The following is a 19066-nucleotide window of genomic DNA, read 5'->3' on the forward strand; positions in this document are numbered from 1 at the left end:
ATGACAGCAAGGTGGTCGCTGAGGCGCAGTGCAGTTCGTCCCGTTATCGCTAAGGTGGTGAGCATCGCGTAGTTGCAGTCATCAGGCGAGTGGTAGCGCGATATGCAAGTAAGCGAAGTGTTTGCCTCGCTGTGTCGGAGAGGATGCGATGACCTTCGCTTGAGTAGTGAGATCTGGTTTGGGCGAGGTGCGTTGACTCTCGTTGACCGGCTGGAGAGACCCCACGAGCAGCTGCAGTCTCATAGGAGTCTAGATCTGACTGCGAGTCTCACACGGGTGCGAGTCAAGCGCTGAAGACTGATGGACAGCGGCGTGCATTCTCTGACACCTCTCTGCACAACCTTAACACGGCATCTCCTCCCAGCTGTGTCACTGCTCGCGCATGTTCGAGTGTCAGAGATGGCGCCGGTCAAGCCGAAGAGAAGGTTCCATGCATAAAGAGTTGCGTGATTATTATTGCAAGTCTGCGCCTCGAATCTCATCACGTTGCCATCACCCAGACAATCCTCGTTTCGCCTCACCCATTCATCTCGATTTTCAAACACTTAACCCCAAGGAATTGGCCCTCGGCAGTCATCTTGCGCCCAGGATACCCCAAGACTACATCACATTCACCGCTGTCAGACAACGTGGCCATCCAAGGACAGTCCCAAGGATTGGAACGCCGCATCTTCATTCCCATGCTCCAGTTGATTTCTCTCCCTGGTGAGGTGACGTCTCAGCTGACCGCCTCCAACTGCCGTGTGAGTTGTGAGGGCCGCCGTTTCATGGCGTCCTTCTTGCAAGCGACCGGCCTGTTACCAGCAGTCGGTCTCCGCGTGGCTTTTGACCTCGACAAGAACCTTGGGCAATCCGCGAACATGCCTGTCGGCTGTGGACGCGTGATGATGAGATGCACTCTGGGGTTTGAGGTCACTTGCTGGGAAGTTCGGCATCTCATCGCGATCGCTCGATGGGCGAGCGGTTGACATTATCGAGCGAAGACTAGTGGTACGCGATATACCAGGCAGATACGAGATGGATTTTGTTCAGTCGTGCGGTGACTCCGTGAGTGAGTGAGTTGCTATCTTCAGCCCCCAGGGTTCGTATCTTCCTGAAACCGGCAACGGCAATTGAGATTGTCCATGCCAATAGTGTTTCGGCGAAGCAGATGGCATGATTGTTTGTTTTGGCATGGAATCCATGGATGCAATCCTTCGGCAAGCACGGCGGACGAACTCTGCTTGGCGGAGCGAAACACAGCAGAAAAGGCAAAAGAGAATACACCACATCCTTAACTCTGTTTGGCGTATGGAAACCATGCATATGCGCACGCGTTGCTGGGCGGTGCAGACAAGTTACAACAGCACGCAGAACCGGACCCTGGTGCGCGCTGACTAGGTCTATGCCGCCGGTGGCCGAAGGACAAGGATGCTGGCGACGACGGCTCGTTGGACAGGGCCGCAGCAGCTATCTACAGTACGGTGATGTAAGATCCTCGCAGTCACGAGGCGGTATTCATCATCGCATTAGATGAAATGCGTTGGCAAGCCCTCTCACTCTGCTCCGTCCATCCGCCATATCCTCGTTCTCTGTGTTGTCTGTCTCCAATTATAAACCGATCATCAGTCTAGTGAATACGGACTACGGTCTGCTTCCAGGGGAAAGGATCCTTGGCGAGTCCCGGCAGTGAGTCGGAATTTGTGGAGCAAACGACAGGGCGGACACCGGAAGAAGGAGAAGGTTTGGAGCCCGCTTCGGCTGATGAGGAGCGTTGACGCATTCAAGCGAGACTTGAGGCGCTGTGGTGTGGCTGATGAGCGAAGGAGAAGAAAGAAAGTTTCGCTGGGAAAGGGATCGCGGATTCCGCGGAGAGGAAAGAGTCATTCAGATGGTACGGACTACGGGGCCACGGGCGGGCTTGAACTCGGTCTGTTTTACTGGGCGAGACTCGAGAGCGGTTAAGGTATTGACCGTATGGTGTATTACCGAGCCGGAAGAGAGGAAAGCGATCATCTCCTGTTGATGATGAGCCGGTCCAGCACAGTGAATCACAGAATGATAGAAGCAACGCAACGCAACGCAACCTGACCCGGGGCGTGACAGCGGATTCAGCGTGAAACTGAAACCACCCGGAGGGAGACGGTCACGTTGGGTACCGCTCCATGTACCTGATCCCTGACGAGCGTAATAAGGTAGGTACATGTAGTAGAGTACCTTGATTTACTTAGAACATTTAGAGAAGGCGCTCATGCCGATGTGGCATAGATCGGCGACAAGGCCGCTTGCAATGGGAATTTCCATCCATTTCCTCCACAGAACTACCTCATCACGATCAAGTCTTTTCCACGCTGACTCCCTAGAACGACCGCCTTGTTCAATTCTGTGCTTCCATCGCTGTCGGTGATCACTGATTGGGGCCTCCACTTTCACAGCCTTCAGGTCCTTCCTTTCAGTTCCTTCGCAATCCTTTCGCTCCTTCCTTCGACAGCATTATTCCATACGACGTCCTGCCGTTCGCATCGCCCACCGCTTCACCGCAAGTACCACCACGAACTCGCCCGCCCCGACTTCCTCTTATTCCGACACATCGCATCGCATCGCATCGAAGTGCAACGTCTCGTCCCATTGTCGCGGGTCGCATACAACCATACACGCGCGCGTGCGCAACCCACCAGAAACTACTGCAAGCTCCGCATTGAACTACATACACCCCAGAACGCTACACGTCGCTCGGTCTCCACGCCTGGCTGCATTACCGCTTCCTCTCGGCCCTGCATACAATAGCGGCACCGCTGCATATCTCTTCAGACCCCATCGCAGCTCTGCCCAGCGCTGGGCGCGGACCTCAATACTCGACACTCGATACAGTGTGCCACTCCAACATCGCCCAGCAGAGGAGGAGGCACAGAGGCGTCTCTCTCTCTGAAACTTGAAACATTCCCACTGTGATTGCCGACAACACAAACTCCACACTGCAGTGCCGCATTGGATCGACGACTCCGCTCGCCTACCTGCTGGAATTTCATGCATTGCCGCTGACCTTGGTTTTGGGCAACTCGTTTCGCTTGGCCTGGTCTGCGCCCGCCGCTGCTGCCGGATACAATCGACGCTGCATACTATCCATATCACCTCATCGCTACCGACCACACCGGTCCGTGAGGCTCTGTGCGACAGAACGCTTGCGCCTTCTTGCCTCGGCCTTCAGCACGATGCATATCCAGTGTCGAATCGATTAACCTCCCTCTACTCCACCACTCACCACGTCCGACACAATCATGAATCTATCCTCCGACACGCGCAATCAACATGCCTTACCGGCAAGAATTTCCTCCAACGCCGAGTCCCATCCAAGATCCATAATCGACCGTCGTCCCTCGGCCGCCCTGTCTATCAGCAACCACTCCATGACCATGTCTTCCCAGACCAGCATGAGGGGTACTCTTTCCTCGAGAAGTTCCCACAGTCAGCTCAACGGCTACAGAAATCACCCATCCGCCTCTGAGGACTCTCTCCACGACACAATGTTTTCTCCACACAGTCTCCCTTGCCATCCTCCGACACTGCGCCACACCATGTCGGATCAACCATTCTCCGAACGATCACCTTCACCCTCTACACGAGCGGCTCCTCACAGCTCAATGGCAGAGGCCATGTCGGCTGGGCGGAGTCCCGGTCTGATTCGAAGAATCTCCCGCGGCGCGCATAACAGACTTCGACGCAGAGCGTCGACCAATCACTCCTTGAGAATGCGTGACCAGAGCGCAGGACCCGTTCTGGTGCGCCGCCGGAGTGACAGTAATGGAGCATCCGATTTCGCGCAGGACGTGTCCGATCTGGATCTGGACAGTACCGCCGAGGATGCTGGCGAGGATGCAGCATTCCCATCTTCGGCGCACGAACGGACCAATGCTCTTGGGATCAATGTTGGCCGGCCTAGTATTGCACCCCGGACCACGAGCATTTTTGAAGGTGGTATCGCACCTGCGAGCTCGGCCGTGCTGGAAAACGGAACCTGGCTCACCAAAATCACCAAGCGTAATACTAAGCGTATCAAGCTCTGGCTGGACTCCAGTTCGGCTCGGGTGTGCTGGCACTCCTCGAAGCCTAATAAGTCGTTCTTTGTGGATGACGTTCGAGAGGTACGTGTTGGTGTTGAATCCAGGAATGCTCGTGATGATGTACAAATTCCGGAAGACCAAGAAGGTCGCTGGGTCACCATTGTGTATGATGTGCCGGAGCGATCGAAAGGTCGAGCCATCAAGACCATGCACATCATCATGCCGGACGACTACATCTTGAAGCTCTGGACCGAAGCATTGAACATTGTTACGCGGGAAAGAATCGAAATCATGAATGCACTTGCCTCGTCTCCAGAAAAGAGCGAGAAGAGCATGACTCTGGCTTGGAGTCGAGTCATGGCACGAAAATCTGCCGGCAGCGCTGAGCGCTTCTCCTTGGACGATGCGAGATGGTTGTGCCGCAAACTGGAGATCAACTGTACCGACTCCGCCGTCAAGACTCATTTCAAAGCCGTGGCCAGTGACGAAGCTGCTGGATTGGATCACGAACAGTACCGCAACTTTGTTCGTTCATTCCGTGAACGCAAGGACATTCAATACATCTACAGGAACATCAAGTTTGGTACCGATCTCGATATGGACTTGACGACTTTCCTCGACTTCTTAAAGACCGAGCAGGCCGTCGATGTTGTCAAGGAGCGGGCTCACTGGGAGAGTGTTTTTGACAAGTACTCGCGACCGTCTCAGAACAAGGCGTCACTCCCCGATGCCGAGCATATTCCCGGACAGCGGACGCTCAACATGCAAAGCTTCCAAAACTTCCTCACCTCCTCTCATTGCTCGCCTTTGATACAACGCAAGGGCGAGCCTACTACTCTCGACCGACCGCTCAACGAGTACTTCATCTCCAGCTCACACAACACGTACCTCCTGGGACGACAGGTCGCAGGCGCCTCGAGTGTGGAGGGTTACATTGCCGCTCTTGTCAAAGGATGCCGATGTGTCGAGATTGACTGCTGGGATGGCGACGATGGCCGACCGATGGTGACCCACGGCAGGACCATGACCACCAAAATTCCATTCGAGGACTGCGTATCGGTTGTTGCCAAGTACGCCTTCAACAGTACACCGTATCCGCTTATTGTCTCCTTGGAAGTCCACTGCAGTCCGGAGCAACAATTGGCCATGGTCGACCTGATGAAGACTTATTTCCACACGATGATGGTCACCGAGCCGATCGTACCAAACTCTTCTACTTTGCCTTCGCCAGAAGAACTCAAAAACAGAATCTTGATCAAAGTCAAGGCTGCACCAGAACACGTTGACCAGTCGCAACTCATCTATGAAGCCACTAATGGTCGCAGCCGAGCACGGAGCCTCACTCAATCCTTCAATCGCACGCCGTCCATGGAGAATCACAGCACCGTTTCATCACCGCTCGTATCCAGCTCGGTCGCGACCAGTCCCTCGGAATACAATGCACACTCGACACCGCGCGGCTCGATCACCTCCGGACCGACCGCAACGCCGAGCAGCTCGGCAGATGACAGCGACGATGTTCCCGCCTCAGCAGACAGGATGAGAAAGAACAATTCCAACACAAGCCGGATCCACACCGAATTGGGCAAACTCGGCGTCTACTCGCAGGGTATCAAGTTCAACGGCTTCTCTGCTCCTGACGCCCGGACATTCAACCACGTCTACTCCTTCAACGAGAACACTTTTGAGAAGCATTTCACCAAGGTCGGCCCTAACAACAAGGCCCTGCTTGAAAAGCACAACATGAAGTATCTCATGCGTGTCTACCCTGGCGCCCGCCGGATCGACTCTTCCAACTTCAACCCTCTCCAATCCTGGCGGCGCGGGGTGCAAATGGCGGCACTCAATTGGCAAACCTATGATGTTCATCAGCAAGTCAACGAGGCCATGTTCGCCGCCGGCTCTGACCGCCTAGGCTACGTGCTCAAGCCCGAAGAGCTTCGCCACGCCAAGCACCTCCCCATCGCCGACACCGTTGCGGAGGCACCCGAGAAAAAGGAGAAGAAAGGCAAGAAATTGGTCAAGTTCAGCGTCGACATCATCTCCGCTCTTCGACTGCCACGTCCTCGAAACCAAACTACCGAGACTGGTGGCATGAATCCTTATATCGAGTTCGAGATGTACTCCGCCGAGGACAAGGCTCGCGGGATCGCCACAGCTGAAGGCGGCACCGATGCCTCTGCCCGCGATGGCTCCTCCGGTATTGGCTCTCCCTTGCGCAAACGGACTCGCATCATCGAAGGCAACGGTTTCGACCCGCAGTACAACCAGACCATCACCCTAGCAGTGGAGACCAAATACCCGTCGCTCATATTCGTGCGATGGACTGTGTGGAACTCGCCTGAGGGCAAGAACAACTCTTCCAACTCCGTCTTGCTTGCCACCTTTACTGCGAAATTCGACTCCCTTCAGCAAGGTTTCCGCCACCTACCGCTCTTCAATCCGCAAGGTGAACAGTACCGCGACGCGAAGTTGTTTGTCAAAATCAAAAAGGAAGCTCCCATCTCGCTCTCCAACGAAGACAACGCGTATGGCATCATGGACTTACCGTACGCGAACGGTACCGGCAGCCACGGAGCCAATTCTCCCCGTCCGACCCGCCCGACGGAGAACGTTTCACGCACTGGAGGCTGGCCGAGGAGAATTTTCAGCCGTAGCACCAGTATGCAGCGGAAGAACGAGAACGGAAGTGGAGCCCCGAGTCGCACGAGTAGTACTCAGAGAGCGAGAGAAGGTAGCGAGATTGGAGGTCCCATGACGGGATATTTCTCTGGAGAATTGAGTCGGACGAGTAGTATGGAGAGGGAGCTTTTGAAATGAGGATGACTTGACGATTTTCCTCTGGCATTTGAAGGGATGGAGAGGAACTTGCGAAAACAGAACTGTTCGGACACAACATGTCAAAGGAGTTGGGAATGGGGAAAGGACTGGAGCACGGGTCACGCAGGCAGGCCCTCGCTCGGTGAATCTTTGGCGTCTTGGGGACTTTTGAACGGCATCACACATTGGGCGGTGCAATTCCCATGGACGGGAATCAGGGAGGCTCTTTTGTTTACTTTGTTTCTGCCGGGGTCGAGTGCTTTTATCCTCCCCCTTTCTTGTCATATACCCTTTTTGCTGCTTTTCATTCGAGACTTTAGATTCGATAGGGAGAGGGAGAGGGATCCATGAGATCGACCAAAGAGACTTTCGGATCTTCTGGTCTGATCATGTTGTCGCTGCTCATCTAACTACTACACTGCCCCTTTGACTACGCTGTGGTGCAGAGACTATTGAAGTCCTTTGACCACTACACTCTAGAACGGCCGGTTCTTAGCGTGCTAGCTCCGGCAGCGAATCAGAGGTATTCGATGACGTTTCGCTGAATGTGAGCAGGCGAGTGCGGAGTTGAGTCCACTTCAAAATGGACTTTACACATCACATCGATACCTTCTTTACATTCATTGGGACCGCTGTACAGCTTGGTCATAAATCTGCATTCTCTCGCTATCTTTACATATTAGACTTTCACTTACCAAACATGCCTATCGCTGTCGTGACAGGAGCAAATAGCGGTAACGTGCCTCGACTCGCTCCTGCTGCTCAATGCTAAACGTGTTGCATTATAGGCATCGGCCATGCTCTTGCTCAATTACTCATCTCCGAGGTAGGCTGAATGTCGTCCTGGTTCAAGCCTCTCGTCGTTCGGAAATGTTCCAGATCGAGACACCTTGAGTCGAGCCAACCAACGTGAAGAGGACGTCTAGCTAACAGATTCGACTACGAACAGGGCTACGAAGTACATGTACGTCGACCTGGTCATTCGCATCCAAACATCAAGTCGAAGACGCCTCCTCTCCAATCTCAGCTCCATCCCATACGCACGTCCAAGCTGATTCACCGATCCAGGCCGCCGACCACATCCTCGGTCCAACCCTGCAGTCCCTTCCCTGCCGGCTCCACCGCCTGGATCTCCGCTCTCCCGTCTCCATCGCCGGTCTAGCAACCCACCTCGCCAGCAAACCCATCCACATCCTCCTCAACGTAGCGGGCGTTATGAGTCCGAAAGAAGACGATGCCCTACCCACCGTGACCAAGGAAATCCTGACCACGACGTTTGAGACGAACGCCTTTGGGCCCTTGTTGCTTACCCAGGCGTTACTGCAGAGTCTATTGTTGGGCGCGGAGGATGCGGACGGAGGAGGTGCGAAGGTGGGGATTGTTAGTAGTCGGGTGGGAAGTATAGGCGGTATGTCTTCTTTTCCCTCCAGATCCCGTTTCTTTCTGCCCTGCTTCGTTGAGAGTGAACTTGCGCTAATGATGATGTGTGAAACGTGCAGACAACTCAACCGGCGGCTCGTACGCTTACCGCGCCTCCAAAGCCGCCGTCAACAGTGTGGGAAAATCCCTCGCGTGCGATCTGCAAAGCCAGGGAATCGTCGTGAGTCTGTTGCATCCTGGCATCACGAAAACGAACATGAATCCTGCGGCAGATGCGGATCCGGAAGCGGTCGAAGCGGAGGAGGCCGCGGCGAAGTTGGTGAGTTAGTCTAGATCTCTGAGCCCTTCTACGAGCGAGCGAAAAATGAGGAGCTCTTGGCTGACGATTTCCTTCAAGTGGGCGATCATGAAGGAAAAGGGGATTGAGGATACGGGCAAATTTTGGCATAGGGAAGGACATGAGCTGCCTTGGTAGGACGGAGATAGGAGCAGGTTGGGTGAAATGTGCACAGCAACATGTATGGACGAGCGGCATGATGACAACGCAAGTCCTTTTACACCGCGCTGACCTTTCACAACTTGTTTGACGCTCGGTCACGCAGGCATCTCCGCACGGCATTTCAGCGCTTGCAAGCCTTTTGGCATGCTCTAGAACTAGAGCCGTATACCAAGGGCACCTTGGATGCGACATGGTATAGGTGGGGAGGCCATATTCTAAGACACCCACCTCCGCTCGCCCTGTTCTGTTCCAAATTCTTCATCCTTCCCGTCCTTTCCCAACGCCACCTCGACTGCAAAACATCCGCACTCTGTCATACCAACTGATTCTCACCACACAAGAAAAAAGACCACACACACAAAAACAAACGGCCGCACTTCCTCCTCTTCCGACGACAACATACACTTCACCGCCGTGCTCGTCGCCTCAATGGCCGCCCTCGCCTTCACCTCTCCCGCTCCGCAGCCAGACGCCGACCCGGCACTGGACGCCCGGGTCGACAGGTGCCTTGACAATCCTTTCATCGGCGGTTGCTGGCGGGGACACCCTCAGGGCTGCCTCTGCTGAACATGATACTCTTCAATGGCAAGAGATTTCGCTCGGCTTGTGCCTGGCGTAAGGCGTCCTGACTCACCATCTCTTGTGCTGATGAGAGTCGCAGGAAAGGGACGGAGTTGATACAGGTATGAAGGGAGGATGTCAGGAGGATGGCAGGAGGATGTCAGGAGTATGTCAGGAGAATGTCAGGAGGATGTCAGGAGGATGTCGGGAGGATGTCAGGAGGATGTCGGGAGGATGTTAGGAGGATGCTGCAGCGGAGGACGGCTGTGTTTGTGGACTTCTCTCGTGACGGTGGATCGATGCAATTGCATGTCTTCATGCTTTCTGGACTGCGAAAGGAAGACAAGGGCGACAATAGCTACATCTCATCCATCCCCATCATCACACATCAAATTTAATACTTTCCCGGCGCCTCCTTGTACTTTTCATTCTGAATGACCTCGATCCAGTACCCATCCGGATCCAACACAAACGCCACATTCTTCATCCTGCCATCCGTCAACCTCTTCTTCCACTCGACACCCTTCTCCTCGAACCGCGCACACGCCTTGTCCAGATCGTCCACCGACACGCAAATGTGTCCGAAACCCTGTGGCTCCGAGTTGCCGTCGTGGTAGACCTTGCCCTCCTCCTTCTCAGTGCCGTAGTTCCAGGTCAATTCGAGCAGACCCTCGCGATCAGCGACGGGATTGGTGCCGTTGGCAGATTTGTCGGAGGACGGAGCGGGACCGTAGGCGAGGAAGTAGAGGTTGAAACCGGCGGACTCATTCTCCGATTTGCGGATAAAGGTCATGCCCATTGTTTCTTGGTAAAACTTGAGGGAGGCCTCCTTGTCCTTGACGCGGATCATGGTGTGGTTCATGCGGTAGGTGGATGTGTCGGTTTCCTTGACGTCTTCGGTCTTGTCGACGGGATTTTGGGCGATGATCTCGACTGTGGAGTGGTTAGTGGGTTGAGGTGCGAATATCACCAGGTCAAGGTTCACCTACCCCAATACTCATCTGGATCGAGGACGAAAGCAATAGAGTGCATGCGACCATCCTTCAGCTTCTTCTGGAACTTGTACCCAGCATCCTCCAGACGCTGGCAGGCAGCTTGAATGTTGTCGACACTGACACAGACATGTCCGAAGCCCTTGCCGGGCTCCTTGTTTCCATTGGCGACCTTGAAGTTGGAGTCGTTCTCGGTGCCGTAGTTGTGGGTCAGTTCGATGATACCCTCGCGATCGGTCCAGTGGTTGTCTTTGGAGACGGATTTGGAGGAGTTGTAGGCGAGGAAGTACAGGTCGAACTTGTTGTCTGGGAACTCGAACTTGTTGACCTGGGACATGCCGAGGTGTTCGTAGAACTTGATGCTGGCTTTGGGGTCTTTCACCCTGTGGAGTTTGTTAGCATATGACAGGGTGTTTGGTCAAGAGAAAATGTGTCAACGATGGCATCTTTGACACCACGACCTGACTGGGACTCGTTACTTACCGCAGCACTGTAAATGTCACGTCAGTATACGTATCTCAATGGTTGATCAATATGACAAACATACTGGTATGGTTGAACTTGTACTTGGAGGTATCGGTCATCTTTGCGGTCGTTGCGTATGTTCTTGAGGGATTGAGGAATTGTTTGGTCAGATTCACCCGTCGAATGGCAGAAAACATGTATCGAGAAGTGAGGTTATATCGGACGCGGAAAGGTCTCAGCGGATGGAATATATTTCTCGTCGTCGCTTCCATTGATGACGTTGAAAGGCGTCCGGACTTGCCCCTCTTCCATTCGACCTCCAGCTCTCAATCCCGCCGGCACATTCGAGCCGACTGAACACCTTGGAGCCGACGGCCTACGAGGTTTCAATTGACCATGCTACTTCTAATTCTTCAATTGACCTCCATCGAGTGTCATGGCCGTCACGCCAGCAGGAGCTTGCATAAGGCAGGAGGTAAGGCAAATATAGCAGATTAGTTGATGCCTCAGGCCGCACATCTGTGAATTGCCCCTCTTGCTTGGTCAGTCATAGAAGCACTTCCTGGTACCCGTGGACGGTAGACAACACCTCCGTCCTTCAGCAACCGCACACCGCCCACGACGATATCCCTCTGAACCACTCAATACGACAACACTCATATCACCGCGACTGACTCAGATCCCCGGCCATATAAACCACCCACAGCGACGCTGGCCGCACGTCGTTGCGTCCGCCCACGTCACCTCCGCTATCGCATTCATCCAGGCATCCGTTTCTCCGCGACATTCACTAGATCACACACTGTTACACCTCACCTCCGATCCTCAGCCTTCCACACCGGTCCATCTCTCACCCTCAAAGGCCTGCTCTCCTTCGACAAACCTCTCATCGCTCCTCCGCCATTCTCATCCACCATGGCCGAGATCAACGGCGAAATGACTCTTGATCAGTATGAATTCCCCAACAATCGCCTACGCCGACGGATAATGTCCGAAGACCGCACTCCCCTTGTCCTTATCGCTTGCGGCTCCTTCTCACCCATCACTTTTCTCCACCTGCGCATGTTCGAAATGGCCGCCGACTACGCCCGCTTCAACACCAAATTCGAAGTCGTAGGAGCATACCTGTCATGTGTCGGCGACGCATACAACAAGAAGGGACTGGTCAAGGCGGAGCATCGGATCAACATGTGCTCACTGGCGGTGCAGCAGAGCAGCTGGATCGGCGTGGACCCTTGGGAGGCTTTACACAGTGAATACTTGGAGACGGCAAAGGTGCTGGATCACTTCGACTACGAGATCAACACAGTCATGGGAGGAGTCGAGACACCGAATGGAAAGAAGAAGTGTCGTATTGCTCTACTGGCAGGTGCCGATCTCATTCAGACCATGAGCACGCCGGGTGTGTGGGCGGCCAAGGATATCGACTACATTCTGCGAAATTTCGGCGCATTTATCGTGGAGGTGAGTCATTGTCTTGACGTCAGATTCATACATACACAGAAACTAACGATTCTTCAGAGAAGCGGTACAGACATCGATGAAGCCCTAGCGGCACTACAGGAATGGAAGGACAACATCTGGGTGATTCAACAACTCGTCCAAAACGACATCAGCTCGACCAAGATCCGGCTGTTCCGTAGGCGCGACATGTCGATTCGATATCTGGTCCCAGAACAGGTCGTGCAGTACATCGAGGAGCACAGTCTGTACGACGAGGACGGCGTGGCGAGCACCAGCAGCAGCAAGGAGCGTCGAGCCGGTGAGAGTTCGGGTGTGTCAGGGAACTCATGATCGATGTGAATCTTGAGAACTGCTCGCTTTGGAAGAGGTCTCGAGAGTGACAGACTCGAATTGGGAGAGAGTAGAATGGTGGCACGGCATCGCTGCTGGGAGTTTACGATTGATGATTGCTTGTTACTGATATCCGACTGCCTGTGGAGGGATCGGGCATATTCGCTGCGGAAGACACGCGATCGCAAGGCCTGTAAGAGCCGCTTTCTATTGTATTAATACATCTTCGCATTGGCCTTCTTCGGGATTGAACGGTAAGTGGAGAAGAATCGATGCGGATACTGTTTGCACTTGCCGTCGAGATGGGAAACACGCGTCCCTTCCCGTCGAACGAGGCATCGACAATCCGCTTGGCATGTTCCGACGACAAACAAGACGGCACTTCATCACCTCGCGACTTGTCATCTCTCGAATCATCCCATCCTCCCTGTTCATCAACCCACCTTCAGGACAACGACACTCGCTCTCTCTCGTCGAAATGCAGCCCCAACATCTCCTCTCAACTTTCGCCCTCCTCCTCGCCTCTCCCACCGTTTCGGCCTTGTCCTACACCCTCCAGACTTCCCTCCAAGGCCCCGCCTTCTTCGATGCCTTCGCTTTCCAGAACACCTGGGATCCCACCTTCGGCTACGTACACTACGTCGACCGTCCCACCGCCGAGTCCTTCGGCATGCTAAACCCCGTCGGAGCCAATACCATCACCACCGGCGGCGCACCGGTCGTCTTCGGCGCGGAGCACACGCGTGTCCTCGATCCAGCGGCCAATCTGGGACGCCCTTCAGTGAAGTTGGTGAGCAAAGAGACCTGGACGAGAGGGCTGTTTGTGTTAGACTTGGAACATATGCCGGCGAATGTGTGTGGAAGCTGGCCGGCGTTTTGGATGTTGGGAAGTGGAGGTGATGGGCAGGGTGTGTGGCCGAAGTTTGGAGAGATTGACATCATTGAGTATATCAACGACTCGGGCGACAACCTTATGGCGTTGCATACGGCTCCAGGATGTACGGTTGCTGGGGCTGGCCAGACGGGAACATTGCTCACGAATGATTGTGGCAAAGATGGTGGGTTCGCTGCTTGCGGTGTGGCTCCCACGCAGGCGAACAACTCTGGTGCTTCTTTCAACGCCAATGGAGGTGGTGTCTATGCCATGGAGTGGACTTCCGCCGCTATTCAGATCTGGTTCTTTCCTCGACAAAACATTCCGTCGTCTCTTGTCAATGGAGACCCATCTCCAGACACATCGACCTTCGGCGTTCCATCTGCCAACTTCCAAGGCAGCTGCGACATCGACACGTACTTCTCCAACGCGTCCATGATCTTCGACATCGACTTCTGCGGCAGCTATGCCGGGCCCCTGTTTAACCACGGCGGCTGCCCAGTCCTCGACCCGACCAACGAGTGGACAAGCTGCAACAAATTCGTGGCCGCAAACCCGCAGGCCTACGTCGAATCCTACTGGGCGGTAAATTATCTGAACGTTTATCAGGCCGTCGCGGATACTCCTCCTGTGGCTTCAAGCTCGCTGTCCTCTGTCACCCCGGCTGCGAGCTCGACTGCCGTCACGGCTAGTGGTGCTGAAGGGCGATCCTCGACACCGAGCGGCACGATCAATGCTCCTTCGAGCGCAACTTCTGTGCAGTTGCCTGCAACGAGTGTGCTTCCGCCGTCAGAGGCCGTACCGACACCGATACCAAGTGTAAGCAGCGTTACATCGTTATCGACTACTCCTCCGCCAGCACCTCCACCATCGCCAACGACTCCCACCGCCGTTCCGACCACACAGGATCCCGACAGCAGTCCTGTCATCGTCGTCGAGACGACCATCATCTACGTCACCACCACCGTGAGCGTAGCGCCGAACAGAGTTAGGGTGCAGATATTGCCGAGTACGCTACTGGTGACCAAGTCGCAGTAAGAGTTGGGACAACGAAGTGGGAAGACATAATGAGAAAGGCAATAATAGGATCCAAATGGAGGAACGTTTCTGCACTTGTCGATATGGCATTCGGGCTGGATCTGACGGGTGCGATGGTAGCTGTCCAGGCGAAACCTTTCCTGCTCCGTTCAAAAATAAGTGAACAGTACCATGCTTACTCGTGGAGAAGGTTCGCGGAGCTTTCAACAGAGGTACCTCCGTGCTTCCGCTCAAACTGCACACGCCAAGCTACCTAGGTGCACTCTGTATAGTCAAATGCAAGCGATAACAAGGAACCAAATTACCGATGGGACAGTTTCGTTGTCGTAGAACGGATCTCAATGCCGAGCTCACCAACCTTCCGCGCACTCCTCGCCCTACATGCTTCGCTCGATTAGCTTAGTCGGTGCAGTTTGAGCGGAAGCACGGAGGCAGATGCGTGCAGGGGCTTTTGCATATTCGTGTTGGAACATGGTGGGAAATCGTACAGATCAGTTAGCAAGGTGTTGCATAGTCTTGCAGGTACCGTATGGATGATCGATGAAAGCATACCTAAATTCCTACCGCTAGGTTGCTTGGTTTCTCCCTATAGTAAGTGAGTCCATATCATGCTGTTTGAAGAAGATGATGGAGCTCGACTCCCCCGTCTATGGTTGATGGCGCTATACGCTATACGACGTACGAAGCTTCGTAGTGACCCGGGTCGGACCAACTAGAATCACCGACCACGTTAGCGGATGGACCCTGGATCCTTAAGGTCAACCCATCATCAACTGCATTGATTGCTTGATTGCATCCTCGTTCATCGTCTTCCCGGAGAAGGAGCGTCTTTTGGGCAGAACCAGGCTGCCGTCGAATACATCAGGACTTTCGGATCCAGCTAATTTCTGGACACCAGCACCATCAACTACCTCAGATCAGAAGAAACAAACACCAGACGACTAACTCACTCATATCAACCATCACTATGAACACCCTCATCCGTCTCGCGGCAGCACACGTCACCTCCTTCTATCTCACCACCCGCACCTCCCTGCCCGTTCCTGGCCTGTATCTGACCACTTTTCTCCTCTTCCTGACCCAGTTCTTCCTCACAACAATCTACAATGTGGTCCTCTACCCACGCTTCCTCAGTCCCCTTCGCCACATCCCGCAACCCCCCGGATCGCACTGGTTGACCGGCCACACGCGGAAGATCATGCGAGAGCCGAGCGGGTTCCCGGCGAGAGAGTGGGTGAAGAGTGTGGAGAGCAAGGGCGGGTTGATTCGGTATAGTAATTGGGGCAGGGAGAGGGTTGTTCCTTGCACGCCGGCGGCGTTGGGTATGTTGAATCTTTCGTTAATGTTGTCATGTTGTTGTCGATTTTGATGGGTCGGAGGAGGGAGGATGTGATGTCGGAGTCTTGAACACGGACTGATGAATTGTGCTCCCCACAGCCGAAGTGCTCGTCACCAAAAACTACGACTTTGTGAAACCCGATCAACTCAAGCATGGACTTGGCCGCATCCTCGGTCGTGGAATCCTTCTTACCGAGGGCGAGGAGCACAAGTTCCAGCGTAAGAACCTCTCGCCTGCATTCGCCTTTCGCCACATCAAGGAGATCTATCCCGTGTTCTGGAAGAAGTCGCAAGAGTTGGCGGCATGTTTGGCTGTGGCTTCAAAGGTCGAGGCGGGCGATGCTCCGGTCAAAGACGGCGATGCCAAAGACGAAGAACACAAACATGCTCTCGGAACTATCAACGTCGGCAACTGGTCCTCACGCGCTACCCTCGACATCATCGGCCTGAGTGGTATGGGTCAGGACTTCAACTCGCTCGCGGATCCCAGCAACAAACTCAGCCAGACGTATGCCAATGTCTTGCGACTACCACCAGGCAACATACTCACCAAGATCCTCCAATTTGCGCCCATGTTCCTACCACACTGGCTCCTTGCTGCTCTTCCCATCAAACGCAACGCAGATCTCAACGAAGCGACGACAGTGATCAAACAGACCTGTCGAGAACTCATCGCTTCAAAAAGAGCTCTCCTCGAGAAGTCCGAGAAGTCTGACGATACCTCGAATCGGGATATTCTTTCTGTCGCACTGCAGTCCAACGCCTTCGACGACGAGAACCTCGTCAACCAACTCATGACCTTCCTCGTCGCCGGCCATGAGACAACAGCGACGAGCATGATCTGGGCCATCTACGCTTTGTGCAAGTATCCCGACATCCAAACCAAACTCCGCGAAGCGATTCGCAAGTCCATTCCCAGCTTGGACAGCGATATCACCGCGCAGGACATTGATGATTGCCATTACTTGCAGGCGTTCTGTCAGGAGGTGCTGAGACTGTGGCCGCCGGTCAGTCTGACTCTGAGGATCGCAGGGAGGGACACCGTCATCCAGGATCAAGTGTTGCCGAAGGGAACGACGGTGTTACTTGTGCCGGTGGCGGTCAACGTCAGCGAGGAGCTGTGGGGAAGCGACGTAAGTCGTCTTCATACTATTCGATCTGTTACGAACGTGATGCTGACGAGACTCCACAACTAGGCCATGGAATTCAACCCGTCTCGCTGGCTGAACGCTGACGGCAAATGCAACGCCTCTGGCTCCGCCAAGTCGAACTACTCCTTCCTTAGTATGCCTTCCCTTTCATCCCTCCCTCAACCGCATCTGCTAACTCTTGATAGCCTTCCTCCACGGTCCTCGCTCTTGCATTGGTCAAAAATTCGCCGTCGCCGAGTTCGCCTGCCTCCTCGCCGCGTGGATCGGGAAGTTCAACACGACGTTCGAAGAAGGGTGTCCGCATGCGGAGGGAGAGGTGCAGATCAAAGGAGGTATTACAGCAAAGCCCGCGGGCGGGTTGTGGTGTAATGTGGAGGAGGTGGAGGGATGGTGAACCAAGAGAGTAAGGACTCAGAGTTGCGATAGACATGGAAAGGGGCGTTCGAGCAATTGGGTCGACAGGAGAGACAGCAAAACTGAACATGCTCAGAAGTCGTGCAAATCAGATCCCTGGGAGACTCAAACTTCTCGGTGTAGAACTCTCGATTTGAGCTTGATGTGGTGGTCCTGTAGGCTTCCAGAGCCTCGTTCATGGTGGGGTCTCGTGGTGGAGCCAAGTCGGTTCGGAAGGCATTGGAGAGGACGTGTGAGGAACGAGAGGGCGATCTTTTCGTGGACACGGTCGAGTCTAAGGAGTAAGAACACGTTCTCGATTGCACGGCTCGTTCTTCGCGATGTCACAATGCACGAAGGGATCAGTAGCAGCCAGCGTATATCTGATCGCGTCTCGGCCTGCAAAGCAACGAACGAGCGATTTATGATGCACATTGAGACACCATAAACGGATTTTTGTGATCAGTATGAAAACTACGCACAGCCGTTCTATGTCTGGGCATGCCTGTTTCAGCTGCGGTGGCCGAGTGGTAAGCACGATAGTGATATCAACATCCGTGTGAACCCCACATTAATGTCCCAATTAGGTCTAAGGCGGTAGATTTAAGAAATAACGTCATTGTTACCGAAATCTCTACTGGGGAAACCCGCGCGCGTTCAAACCGCGTCCGCGTATGTTCTGGCCCTTACTCCTTTATTATCCAATGTGTTCTAATTCCTTCGCTAGAGCATCATCAATTGCATAATCGTTTTTTTGTTTTTGCTCGCTCAATTGAGCTGGAAGTGCTATATATGCGTACAGGCAAGTTAGTGAGACATGCTGAATAGTTGGATAGGTCGGTTAGGAGACATGCTATTTGGCGTACGGGTAGCTTTAGCAGACATACTAAATACTCGAGAAGTCAGCAAGACGTGTTATATATTGGTACAGGTACCGTGCTGTATCAGATAGACGTAATGGTAGCTCTCTCTCGCTGTCCAGCTAATCTTGTTCCTGACCTTGAGAGACCGCCAAAGACCTGAATCTTCGTTCGTACTACACCCTTGAACAGCAAGTGCTTGCCGACTACTCGAAGCATTTAGGCTTCAAGCAAGACGAGTGTCAAATCTAGAAACGGACCCCTTTGTAAAAGCTGATGTAGAATTCGCTGTGCACATGTCCAGACCCCAGAGTTATGCTTGAATGGCCTGCTGTAGGGCCCTGTCCCCATCTCGGCCGGCATGCTTCACCGGTGCGGTTGAACTGAGGCCGCTTGTATATGTACACAGCGGTGTGATCTATATAATCTCTGGCCGCGACTCTGATCCCATCATTCTTCATACTGTCTGAAGTCATCATGGACATGACGGCCTCACACTTTGGCTTGTACAGGCTCAAAGCCTCTCTGGATAACACCTCGAGCAATCTGGAGTATATCGGTGTCGTCGCCATATCGCATTCGACTACCTGCCGTATTGACGAGTATGAATGTAAAGATAAGTGCTTGTGGAGCTCAAGCATCTCGTGTTTTGGCGACTTGAAAGTGGAACAGTCGGCGCTGACTTTGAACAGATCTTGTTCACAAAGAAGCTTGAAATGTCCTTCAGAGTACCTCGCCGTCTGTCCTCGAAATACGATCGATCTCAGCCCATCGCCGTCGTCAAAGCATACCGCATGCTGTCAGCTGATACCGCCTTGACTCTTCAGCCGGACATCTATCCGGGGTTCACCGTCGCCTCAC

At 53.8% G+C, this 19066-nt stretch overlaps 6 protein-coding genes across 6 annotated transcripts; 5 read left to right on the forward strand and 1 right to left on the reverse strand.

Moving 5' to 3' along the window:
• Nucleotides 1–3632: 3632 nt before the first annotated feature.
• Nucleotides 3633–6860, forward strand: MYCGRDRAFT_66273 (phosphoinositide phospholipase C; the record flags this gene model as incomplete). Its single annotated transcript, XM_003856294.1, has 1 exon — nt 3633–6860. One exon carries the CDS (start codon nt 3633–3635, stop codon nt 6858–6860), a length of 3228 nt encoding a protein of 1075 aa, XP_003856342.1.
• Nucleotides 6861–7560: 700 nt separating this feature from the next.
• Nucleotides 7561–8715, forward strand: MYCGRDRAFT_89478 (uncharacterized protein; the record flags this gene model as incomplete). Its single annotated transcript, XM_003856295.1, has 6 exons — nt 7561–7594; nt 7649–7686; nt 7810–7824; nt 7929–8268; nt 8360–8559; nt 8638–8715. 6 exons carry the CDS (start codon nt 7561–7563, stop codon nt 8713–8715), a joined length of 705 nt encoding a protein of 234 aa, XP_003856343.1.
• Nucleotides 8716–9589: 874 nt separating this feature from the next.
• On the reverse strand, nt 9590–10950 carry MgGlo1 (monomeric glyoxalase I; the record flags this gene model as incomplete). The annotated part of the gene is made up of 4 exons (XM_003857277.1): nt 9590–10233; nt 10290–10675; nt 10776–10782; nt 10840–10950. 4 exons carry the CDS (start codon nt 10874–10876, stop codon nt 9695–9697), a joined length of 969 nt encoding a protein of 322 aa, XP_003857325.1.
• A 430-nt stretch (nt 10951–11380) lies between these two features.
• MYCGRDRAFT_66280 (uncharacterized protein) lies at nt 11381–12551 on the forward strand (the record flags this gene model as incomplete). Its single annotated transcript, XM_003856296.1, has 2 exons — nt 11381–12221; nt 12279–12551. 2 exons carry the CDS (start codon nt 11673–11675, stop codon nt 12549–12551), a joined length of 822 nt encoding a protein of 273 aa, XP_003856344.1.
• A 487-nt stretch (nt 12552–13038) lies between these two features.
• On the forward strand, nt 13039–14034 carry MgMLG1 (putative endo-beta-1,3(4)-glucanase; the record flags this gene model as incomplete). Its single annotated transcript, XM_003856297.1, has 1 exon — nt 13039–14034. A coding segment is annotated over one exon (996 nt), but the record flags the coding sequence as incomplete, so codon positions are not given.
• A 1396-nt stretch (nt 14035–15430) lies between these two features.
• CYP-53 (putative P450 monooxygenase) lies at nt 15431–17454 on the forward strand (the record flags this gene model as incomplete). The annotated part of the gene is made up of 5 exons (XM_003856298.1): nt 15431–15785; nt 15901–16107; nt 16156–16934; nt 16998–17085; nt 17138–17454. 5 exons carry the CDS (start codon nt 15431–15433, stop codon nt 17344–17346), a joined length of 1638 nt encoding a protein of 545 aa, XP_003856346.1.
• Nucleotides 17455–19066: the final 1612 nt, after the last annotated feature.

The sequence above is a fragment of the Zymoseptoria tritici genome, chromosome 1 (assembly GCF_000219625.1).
Source record: "Zymoseptoria tritici IPO323 chromosome 1, whole genome shotgun sequence".
In the NCBI taxonomy this organism is placed as follows: domain Eukaryota; kingdom Fungi; phylum Ascomycota; class Dothideomycetes; order Mycosphaerellales; family Mycosphaerellaceae; genus Zymoseptoria; species Zymoseptoria tritici.